Here is a 12147-nt window from a genome sequence, read left to right on the forward strand (position 1 = left end):
CATGTCTTACCAACTGATCCCTTCTTCTAGCCAAGTTGTCCCACAAGCTCCTCTTCTCCCCAATTCTATTCAATGCCTCCTCTTTAGTTATGTAATCAACCCATCTAATCTTCAGCATTTTTCTGTAGCACCACATTTCGAAAGCTTCTATCTCTTCTCGTCCAAACTGTTTATCGTCCACGTTTCACTTCCATACATGGCTACACTCCGTACAAATACTTTCAGAAACGACTTTCTGACACTTAAATCTATACTCAATGTTAACAAATTTTTCTTCTTCAGAAACGCTTTCCTTGCCATTGCCAGTCTACATTTTATATCCTCTCTACTTCGACCATCATCAGTTATTTTGTTCCCCAAATAGCAAAACTCCTTTACTACTTTAAGTGTCTCATTTCCTAATCTAATTCCCTCAGCATCACCCGACTTAATTCGACTACATTCCATTATCCTCGTTTTGCATTTGTTGATGTTCATCTTGTACCCTCCTTTCAAGACACTGTCCACTCCGTTCACCTGCTGTTCGAAGTCCTTTGCTGTCTCTGACAGAATTACAATGTCATCGGCGAACCTCAAAGTTTTGATTTCTTCTCCATGGATTTTAATACCTACTCCGAATTTTTCTTTTGTTTCCTTTACTGCTTGCTCAATATACAGATTGAATAATATCGGGGATAAGCTACAACCCTGTCTCACTCCCTTCCCAACCACTGCTTCCCTTTCATACCCCTCGACTCTTATGACTGCCATCTGCTTTCTGTACAAATTGTAAATAGCCTTTCGCTTCCTGTGTTTTACTTCTGCCACCTTCACAATTTGAAAGAGAGTATTCCAATCAACATTGTCAAAGATTTCTCTAAGTCTACAAATGCTAGAAACGTAGGTCTGCCTTTCCTTAATCTTTCTTCTAAGATAAGTCGTAGGGTCAGTATTGCCTCACGGGTTCCAACATTTATACGGAATCGAAACTGATCTTCCCCGAGGTCGGCTTCTATCAGTTTTTCCATTCGTCTGTAAAGAATTCGCGTTAGTATTTTGCAGCTGTGACTTATTAAACTGATAATTCGGTAATTTTCACATCTGTCAACACCTGCTTTCTTTGGGATTGGAATTATTATATTCTTCTTGAAGTCTGAGGGTATTTCGCCTGCCTCACACATCTTGCTCACCAGATGGTAGAGTTTTGTCAGGACTGGCTCTCCCAAGGCTGTCAGTAGTTCTAATGAATGTTGTCTACTCCTGGGGCCTTGTTTCGACTCAGGTCTTTCAGTGCTCTGTCAAACTCTTCACGCAGTATCATATCTCCCATTTCATCTTCATCTACATCCTCTTCCATTTCCATAATATTGTCCTCAAGTACGTCGCCCTTGTATAGACCCTCTATATACTCCTTCCATCTTTCTGCTTTCCCTCCTTTGCTTAGAACTGGGTTTCCATCTGAGCTCTTGATATTCATGCAAGTGGTTCTCCTTTCTCCAAAGGTCTGTTTAATTTTCCTGTAAGCAGTATCTATCTTACTCCTAGTGAGATAAGCCTCTACGTCGTTACATTTGTCCTCTAGCCATCCCTGCTTAGCCATTTTGCACTTCCTGTCGATCTCATTTTTGAGACGTTTGTATTCCTTTTTGCCTGCTTCATTTACTGTATTTTTATATTTTCTCCTTTCATCAATTAAATTCAATATTTCTTCTGTTACCCAAGGATTTCTACTAGCCTTCGTCATTTTACCTATTTGATCCTCTGCTGCCTTCACTATTGCATCCCTCAAAGCTACCCATTCTTCTTCTACTGTATTTCTTTCCCCCATTACTGTCAATTGTTCCCTTATGCTCTCCTGAAACTCTGTACAAACTCTGGTTCTTTCAGTTTATCCAGGTCCCATCTAGTTAAATTCCCAACTTTTTGCAGTTTCTTCAGATTTAATCTATAGTTCATAACCAATAGATTGTGGTCAGAGTCCACATCTGCCCCTTGAAATGTCTTACAATTAGAACCTGGTTCCTAAATCTCTGACTTACCATTATATAATCTATCTGACACCTTTTTGTATCTCCAGGGTTCTTCCATGTATACAACCTTCTTTCATGATTCTTGAACCAAGTGTTAGCTATGATTGAGTTTTGCTCTGCGCAAAATTCTACCAGGCGGCTTCCTCTTTCATTTATTAGCCCCAATCCATATTCACCTACTATGTTTCCTTCTCTCCCTTTTCCTACTGACGAATTTCAGACACCCATGACTATTAAATTTACGTCTTCCTTCACTACCTGAATAATTTCTTTTATCTCATCGTACATTTAATCAATTTCTTCGTCATCTGCAGAGCTAGTTGGCATATAAGTTTGTAGAACTGTAGTAGGCGTGGGCTTTGTATCTATCTTGGCCACAATTATGATTTCACTATGCTGTTTGTAGTAGTTTACCCGCACTCCAATTTTTTTAATTCATTATTAAACCTAAACCTGCATTACCCTTATTTAATTTTGTATTTATAACCCCGTAGTCACCTGACTATATCTAACTTTAATCTATCCATTTCCGTTCTTAAATTTTCTAACCTACCTGCCCGATTAAGGGATCTGACATTCCCCGCTCCGATCTGTAGAACGCCAGTTTTCTCCTGATAATGACATCCTCTTGAGCCCGGGGTCCCGGGTTCGATTCCCGGCGGGGTCAGGGATTTTCTCTGCCTCGTGATGGCTGGGTGTTGTGTGCTGTCCTTAGGTTAGTTAGGTTTAAGTAGTTCTAAGTTCTGTGGGACTGATGACCATAGATGTTAAGTCCCATAGTGCTCAGAGCCATTTGAACATCCTCTTGAGTAGTCCCCGCCCGGAGATCCGAATGGGGGACTATTTTACCTCCGGAATACTTTACCCAAGAGGACGCCATCATCATTTAATCATACAGTGAAGCTGCATGCCCTCGGGAAAAATTACGGCTGTAGTTTCCCCTTGCTTTCAGCCGTTCGCAGTACCAGAACAGCAAGGCCATTTTGGTTAGTGTTACAAGGCCAGATCAGTCAATCATCCAGACTGTTGCCCCTGCAACTTCTGAAAAGTCTGCTGCTCCTCTTCAGGAACCACACGTTTGTCTGACCTCTCAACAGAAACCCCTCCGTTGTGGTTGCACCTACGGTACGGCTATCTATATCGTTGAGGCACGCAAGCCTCCCCACCAACGGCAAGGTCCATGGTTCAGGGGGGATTCTTAACATAGGGACGACTAAGACAGTGGAATGTCTTAACAAAGTGAACGCCTACAAAGAAGACGTGACAGACAGGAAAAAATACAGAGAAAAATCAAAAAACCGGAAATATCAGCCAACGCCATAGAGAAGAGAATAGGAAAGAAGTGGTCAAAAGAGACGAAGAAGAAATAATGAATATATGAGAGGCTTTTGGGAGGAAAATATAAAGAAGAAATGTCATAAAAATTGATGGTGTTTTATTCCTTCCCTTAGGGGGCAATTAACGACAATATTAATAATAACAGTAATAATAATAAAACTAATAATAAATGTATTGCACAGTAATCAAATGGATGTTTTTATTTTACATTTCCTCTTTTTGTTCTCTTGTTTTCCATGTTAGAAACTGCTTTTGTAGCACAAGTTTCGTGAGGAGAAGTTATCGATTGGTTTTACGATTTCTGGTGTTCTTAATCCATGAGAGTCGTCCTGGAGACGTATTTACTCTGTCTCCATACTTCAGATGGCCAATGTTTGGTGTTTTTGACCGCATTTCACTTCCACTATTCACTGCGTCCTGAATGTGTTTGTTTACAGTGTGTAGTGTTGCGCCAATTGTCGTTATGTATTTATCATTCGTCTTTAATTAGGTGTGTGTGTGTGTGTGTGTGAGAGAGAGAGAGAGAGAGAGAGAGAGAGAGAGAGAGAGAGAGAGAGAGAGAGGGAGAGGGAGAGGTAGAAGGAGGGAGGGATAGAGGGATTCAGATAATTCATTTCCGAATCATTATCATTTCAACCTATCACATCGAAGCCAACATTATCTCGATAATATTGTTACTAATTAATTACCGTTTTGCCACAACGATATATCAACAGTCCCGTACGTCTTGGCTTCGAATTTATTATTTAGGCTCTTTATATTTGACATCTCTCTTGTTCCAGAATGAGATTGTCACTCTGCAGCGGAGTGTGCGATGATATGAAACTTCTTGGCGAATTAAAACTGTGTGCTGGACCGAGGCTCGTACTCACAAGGTTCGCAGAAGAACTTCTGTGAAGTCTGGAAGGTAGGAAACGGGGTACTGGCAGAATTGAAGTTGTGAGGAGGGGTTGTGAGCAGTGCTTGGGTAGCTCAGATGGTAGAGTATTTGCCCGAGTTCGAGTCTCGTTCCGGCACGCAGTTTTAATCTGACAGGAAGTTTCATCTCTGTTATTGAATTTGTGGTTAACGTGATCAGTTAATTATCGCTTATGTCGACCTGATCATTAATTACTTTCTTTCTTCTTGCAAGGACTCTGTGATATGTAAGTTTTCTTGAAATGTCAGGAGTCTTTTGTTGTAACTGTTACTCTAATAATTTTCACGTTCTGTTCCAAGTTGGGTGGTTCAGGTCCATATTGTCTGAGGTATTCGGCAAAAGTAACTTGGGTAATGTAACACTTGCAGTTTCTTAAACCTTCTAGTTTTGAAATTTCTTCCTGTCATTCCCACTGAATCACATTCTTGACATTGTAACTGGTATAAATGTGACTGGAGTGAGTTTCTTGCTCTGTAGCAATGCGTAATATCTGTTTCTTTAAAATCACTAATTAAAAAAAAAGAAAGAAAAAAGCAGGTACACCATGAAGGCATTATTCGAATGGGACGGAAGTCGGGTGAATGTGATGTGATATGATGTAAATGTGCAGACAAACAAATGATTACATTTTTAGGAAAACTATATATTTATCCAGGAGAAGCAGCTTCATAAATTGGGAAAGTCAATAAAGCGTTGTTCCATCTCTGACCCTTAGACTCGTACAAGGAGTTATTCGGGATCGCACTAGTTGATAAAGTTGTTGGATGGAAAGATCCAGGGACAATGGCAAGCACCAAGACAAGCAGTGGAATCTCTCTCCATGTACGGGTGAGCATGATCTTTCCAAATATAAGGCCAGGATGGCTTGCCACGAAGGGCAACAGAATGGATCGTACAGTATCGCCCACGTATCGCCGTGCTGTTACGATGCTGCGCGGCGCAACCAAAGGAGTCCGGCTACAAAAAAAATTGGCACTTCACGACCACCACTCGTGGTTGTCGAGCCATACGGTGGGCGACAGTCACGTTAGTATCCCACCGCTATCTGGGGCGTCTTCAGACATGTCTTTGGCATGGAATATTATTAAGTGGAGTATAATTGTCTTAGTGGTGAGCCGCGCTTCGAACATAGCTCCGATAACCAACGATGTACTGCTAAGGGATTGAGGTAATTCATTTCCTCATTTCAACCAGTCATATCTAAACCAACATTAACTCGATAACAATCAGTCACTAACTAATAACAGTCACTTCATATCGATTAATGTGTCGATAGTTAAGCCATCCCTCGGCACACAATATTTGAATGTATGCCAACTGTCGATAGTCAGGCTATTTTCTGTAGCACTTGCAGCTGCTCTATCTTGTCTGCAGCGTCATAGATCCACTGAGAACACGCGTACTCTAAAATGGAGTGACATCGCTTGAGGCTTATGAAGACATGTGAATCTAGTGACGTGGAAACTCTGACAGTGAGTTTCGCTCCGAAGAAAACATGTCCAAGACGTAACTCTCATAATGCATATCCTCCTTAATGGGACCACTTATTCGTGGTTATCACTCAGTCGACCGGCTACTTCATTTCATTTTACAAGGTTCTTTATTAATGCCTAGAGTTTGTTGACATGTAATACTTCTTATTTTATGACCTACCATGTTGCGAAGCAATAAAATCCTAAATATTCTGTCTACAGGAATAGAAACTTAGTTTTGCATTTTTCGTCACGTAAGTTCAGTACTACAAGGACCTTTTTATTTCCACTGTCTATTCTTTTTCAACGAAATTCGTATAACTTTGCCATCATTAGCAGGAAGGATTCAGGATTCCACTCATAGCAGTGGAAGTACCAAAAAATAACAAAATAATTTTTTTACATATGAAATTTGATCTTCTTTTCACTTGCTATTGGCTGCATTAGTTGCTATAAGAACACTTTTCTTCATAAGTAAGAGAGATTCTTCCACGAGTTTTGCACAGTTGCAAACCACATTTACAGATGTACAATTTTCCAAATCTATTGAAAACTATGGTAAAAATTGAGATAATTAACTATAAAGTTTAAGTTTCTTCTAGATATATAACAACTCACTCATTTCTTCATAAATTAAGTAAATTCTGGTGTTTCATACACCTATTAGTATGGTTTGTAGGCTGTGCAAGATTCATCGAAGAATCTCTCTTTCTTATGAAGAAAAGTGTAGCTACAGCAACTAACGCAGCAAATAGTAAGTGAAAAAATTTCACATGTAAAGAAGAAATTATTATTTTATGTTTTTGAACTTCCTCTGCTGTGACTGTGAATGCTGAATCCTTCCTGGTCATGCTGACAAAGTTATATGAATTTATTTGTAAAAGTAAAGACAGTGGAAATTAAAATGCACTGTGGTGCCTCTTGCAACAACATAAAAAGAAGCTTCAAAATCAGAAAGAGGGGGAGAACTAGGTGAACAGAGGAGGAAAAGAGAAGGAAACGGACAAAGAGACGAGAAAATGAGGAGACGCAAAGTGAGTGGGATAGGAGGAGAATGAGAGAAAGAGATGAGAAGGAGGAGGACAGATACGAGAGGAGGTGAGGGACAGAGAGAGGCGGGAGAATGACGAGATGGACAATGAGAGGGGGAGGATAAGACAGATAGAGAGAGAGCGAAAAAGGAGATTAAGATATAATTATATATAATTCCCATAAATATGTAGCAGTTGCGAATCATTGCTGAGGTTCGCCAGAAAACAATAAAATACAGTTTTTCAACGTTTAATGTTCTAGGCCCGATAGCGGCATAGTCATATTTGCTTGGTGACCTCTTGTAAAATCGAGATTTAGAAAGCCAGACATCTACATGTACATCAAAATGATTTCTCTGAAGTTCACAATTAAGTGCCTCTCAGATGGTTCCTGGAAACATCTTCAATCTAATTCTCTACCGTTCCACTCTCTAACGGCGCGCGGGAAGAATGACCTGTTTCTGTGCGAGCTCTGATTTGTTTTATTTTATTACGATCATCAGTTCTCCTTATGCAGGTGGGCGCCAACAAAATAGTTTCACACTCTGCGGAGAAAGTTGGTGACTGAAATTTCGTGAGAAGGTCCTGTCGTAGCGAAAATCCCGTTTGTATTAATGACTACTACCCCAATTCATGTATCATATCTGTGGCCCTCTTTCCCCCATTTCGCGAGAATACGAAACTAGCTGCCCTTCTTTGAACTTTTTACATGTCCTTCATCAATTTTATCTGTTGAGGATCCCACACCGCAAAGAAATACTCCAGAAGGAGGAAGTTAAGCGTGGTGCAAGGAGTCGTGTGCACAAAATCTTACACAATCTCCTTTAACCGTCGTAGCTGTACACACACTGCAGAAAATAGCTTGTATACTAGCAACACTCCGTTCAATGGCTCAGTACAGCCAAGCACTATCCGGTCGTCCAGATCTAACCGATGCTCCGACTTTACAACAAGCTGCTAGAAGCCAAGACACCAGCGACGACCTCGCTGCCTCCAATGCTTAACTGTACGAATTTTCTGCTGCACCTCATATGGGTGAGTATGCTCTTGGGGATTTGCTAGCTGTGATGCCCTCTTGTGGCTATACTGATACCGCCACGTCTCGGCTGCGGCTCCCTCCGATGACGACGCCAGCTCTGTCGTCCTTATATATGCGGCCGAGGGACAGAAACAAGACCGGCCGGTGCTCCATACCTGCCCCAGTTTCATATGCGAAGTCTTGTCATACGCTGTCGATGGACCCTGGTGCTGAGTCCGATGCCCCTTCCTCCACTGAGTCGTGATTCCCGCTGCAGCAAATGGACCCACCTAGCCTTGGCATGTCGCTGCATCTGGCAGACTAGCCACGACAGGAGTGAATGACCTGCACTGACATCAACTGTCATGTGGGGCTAGAATTCAGTGGTGCGGTAAATAGCTAATTCATGCCACAACAAAACATACACTGAAAATTAAAAATATCATCAAAATACGATAAATTTGTTGTGTCAGGCAGTAATGTCTGACTTTAACCGTCTTGGAGCTTGTATTCTTCGCACTTATATCGTACACTTCACCGCAATGCACTTCTTCTCCCTAGTTATGTCTACAAAAGGACTGAGTGCATGCCGGCCGAAGTGGCCGTGCGGTTAAAGGCGCTGCAGTCTGGAACCGCAAGACCGCTACGGTCGCAGGTTCGAATCCTGCCTCGGGCATGGATGTTTGTGATGTCCTTAGGTTCGTTAGGTTTAACTAGTTCTAAGTTCTAGGGGACTAATGACCTCAGCAGTTGAGTCCCATAGTGCTCAGAGCCATTTGAACCATTTGAACTGAGTGCATACATACGTACATACATACATACATTAACCCTTGTTCCATAGATCAAGAATACGACATTTCGTAATAATGCGGAACGTGTGACTTTAACATAGTTTTTTTACCCAAAATAATTAATTCTTTTTCTATTTTTTTTCTTTTTTTCACAGTCACTATTTCATATCTAAGTATTCATCTATCGGGTAGATGTAGTTGTCATTCAGAAATTCTATTAATTTGCTATTAAATGTTGGTTGGCTATCTTTCAGACTTTTAATGTTATTTGTAAAATGACCGAATATCTTTGTGGCAATATAATTCACCACTTTCTGCGCCAAAGTGAGATTTAATCCAGAACAGTGAAGATTATACTGTCTTCTAGTGTTGGAGCTATGTACCTCGCTGTTATTTATCAATTGAGATGGGTTATTAATGACAAATTTCGTAAATGAATATATGTTGTGCGAAGGTACTGTGAATATGCCGAGTTCCTTAAATAAATGTCTGCAAGGTGATCTTTCGTAGGCTCCACCTATAATTGTGATTACACGCTTTTGTGCGATGAATACTTCATCTCTTAATGACGAATTGCCCCCAAATACGATGCCATATGAAAGCAGTGAATGAAAATATGCTTAGTAGGCTAATTTCCTGATGCGCTTATCACCAAAATTTGCAATAACCCTAATAGCATAAGTAGTTGAACCTAACAGTTTCAGCAGACCATCGATGTGCATCTTCCAATTCAATTTCTCATCAGTGCACACACCAAGAAATTTTGAGTATTCTGCCTCAGCAACAGACTTTTGTTCATAGTCTATATTTATCAATCGTATTGTGCCATTTACTGTACAGAACTGTAAAAACTGTGTTTCTCAAAATTTAGTGAGAGTCCATTTGCAGAGAACAACTTAATTATTTTGTGAAAGACATTATTTGAAATTTCTTCAGCTGATTCTTGCTTGTTGGGTGTCATTACTATACTTGTATCATCAGCAAAGAGAACTAGCTTTGCATCTTCATGAATATAGTGTGGCAAGTCGTTAATATATATTAAGAACAGTAAGGAACCCAAGACTGAACCCTGTGGGACACCATTCTTGATAACTCTCCAGTTAGAGGACTGTGCTGGATTTGCAGACTATCTGTACTGTTAATTCCAGCCTTCTGCATTCTTCCATGTAAGTATGAATTAAACCATTTGTGCACTGTCCTGCTCATATCACAATGCTTAAGCTTATCTAGAAGAATTTCATGATTCACGCAATCAAAAGCCCTTAAGAGATCATAAAATATCCCAATGGGTGATGTTCGGTTATTCAACGCATTTAATCTAGACGTAGATCTTGCAGTATACCTTGTGGTGGCCTGTTCATGTGATGTGGCGAGATGCTTCACTGTGCACTTTGGCCTCTCTTTGCGCACGGGTATACTCATCGGATACAGCACAGGTGGATCAACACGCTGCTTTTCCCACGTCATTGTACAAGGGACAATAAAAAAACTGCCGTTCGAAGGGCATACAGTGCATAATGGGAATGCCAATGAGTCAAAATCGCCATGAGTATTGAGGCGATTATTCCACTGATGCACAAGGTTGTAGATACCGATTTGGTGAATGTGTCCTGCTGAGTGGAGAAGTTCTTAACTATCTGCTGCACACCCTAGTCCGAGTGGAATCGTCGGTGGTGCAAGGCCTCTTTTAAGGGACCGAAGGCATGATACTCGCCTGGAGATAGAACAGGACCATACGCCAGATTCGCGAGTGTATCCGAGTTTGATGAGACTGACCCCCCAGACTGCATGGTATCTTGTGTCGAATCGTGACCACCACCATTCCACAATGATGGTTTTCCACAGACATGATGCTCTGTACACATTCTTCGTTCTCCTATGGATGTCTGCTGGCAGTTGTTCTTCAGCAGCCAAGAAAAGAATGACAGTGCATTTGTCCTGAATGGACGCATTTGGTAATAACGGCTCTACAGTTCACGTTTCCAAATTTGTCACTACTAATCCCTTACATTCATGTCGGTGATTATGCCCACATAGGAATTGCATATATGCTTGAGCAACGCGGTGAAATGTAAACTTTTTGTTTGCCATTAATAATACAGGTGAATAAGGGAATTGACATGGATTAAATATGAGCTAAATGGAACTGTGGCATGCGACGCACCTGCTGAGGGAGTCGACTCCGATGCCGACGAGGAGGCAGGCGCTGAGCATGCAGGCGAGGTAGGCGGCGGCTACGATGTAGATCTTTTCGTCTGGGGGCCGCGAGGCGGCCGTACCGCCGCTGGCGGCGGAAGGCAGGTAGTTGGCGCCACACACGTCACCCAGGTCTCCCGTCAGATTTTTGGGCGTTCCCGAACCCAGCGAAAACACTGCACACAAACAAACAGAAGAATGCACTCGTATCAGTAATTCGAATATTATCTTTTGGTCGATAAGCTCACCACACAAAATCTTAGTCACCCAGTTAAAAGAACACACCGACCTCTATGGAACACTGTAGATGATGTGTGTGGTGTCACGTATCTATACCACGCCATGGGCGTCATAAAGCTGTCAATGGAACTGCAAATTTTCGTCAGCTGCCAGTAACGGTTGCCCGGGATCTGGCGGAGCCAATGGTGTGTGCGCACTGAGCCACGCCTCCAGCGGCTCAGTACCACGTGCGCCCTCTCCCACCTTGTTGTAGGACGGCCAGTGGTAGCCACACAGCCCACTTGCCATCAGAGCCACTTCGCTTCCTGATGCTACGCAGATGCCGCCTAGTTGCGGCTCCAACACCATCGTTCCTGCTTCAGTTCAGAGAGCCTCATCCTTGCTGCTGTTGTATTAGCTGGACTCTTTTTCTTGCAGCATTATCTGTAATAAGTCTTCATATGTTTGGAGGAGTACATGTTATGTAAATCTTTCGTTTACTGTGTTAACGTGTTTGCTAATCATTTCTGCTCTTGTCCAGCATTCGTACAACTACAGTTGTCGCAATGTGCTGTAGCCCACCTCTCCTTACCGGTGTGTACCAAGTCGTATACGATAGTGTGGAAAAATATCAGCCAGTTATGTGATCCGACACTACTGACGTAAGTCATGGCATCGGAGTGGTGTGTATGTGCCAATTGGTTGTATGAAATCGGCTCAAAAAGGTCCATCTGCGTGAAGACGTGACAGAATGGCAGAAAGTATCTGCCAAATCTGGATGTCCCCACAACCCCACCTGTAAAGTAAACATTCCCAGTCAATGATCGATTCATTTGAACCAAAGAACCCAGTCCTTCCCATGTAAACATTGCCCACACAATTATGAAGCCAGTACCAGGTTGCACAGTGCTTTGTTGACAACTTGGGTCCATGGCTTCGTGGGGTCGGCGCCACACTCGAACCCAGCCATCAGCTCTTACTATTTGAAATAGGGACTAATACGGACAGGTCACGGTTTTCCAGTCGTCTAGGGTTCAACAGATATGGTCATGAGTCCAGGAGAGTTGCTCCAAGCGATGCCGTGCTGATAGCAAAGGCAGTCGCGTCGGTCGTCTGCTACTATAGGGCATTAACAACAAATTTCACAGCATTGC

At 42.0% G+C, this 12147-nt stretch overlaps 1 protein-coding gene across 1 annotated transcript in view; it reads right to left on the reverse strand.

Annotated features, from left to right (window-relative positions):
- LOC124606917 (UNC93-like protein) overlaps positions 1 to 12147 on the reverse strand; it is a 411989-nt gene that overhangs the window by 108484 nt on the left and 291358 nt on the right. Inside the window, exon 4 of the mRNA XM_047139026.1 lies at positions 10743 to 10950. Coding sequence (XP_046994982.1) covers positions 10743 to 10950 — 208 coding nt within the window. The remainder of the gene's footprint in view (positions 1 to 10742; positions 10951 to 12147) is intronic.

The sequence above is a fragment of the Schistocerca americana genome, chromosome 3 (assembly GCF_021461395.2).
Source record: "Schistocerca americana isolate TAMUIC-IGC-003095 chromosome 3, iqSchAmer2.1, whole genome shotgun sequence".
Classification (NCBI taxonomy): domain Eukaryota; kingdom Metazoa; phylum Arthropoda; class Insecta; order Orthoptera; family Acrididae; genus Schistocerca; species Schistocerca americana.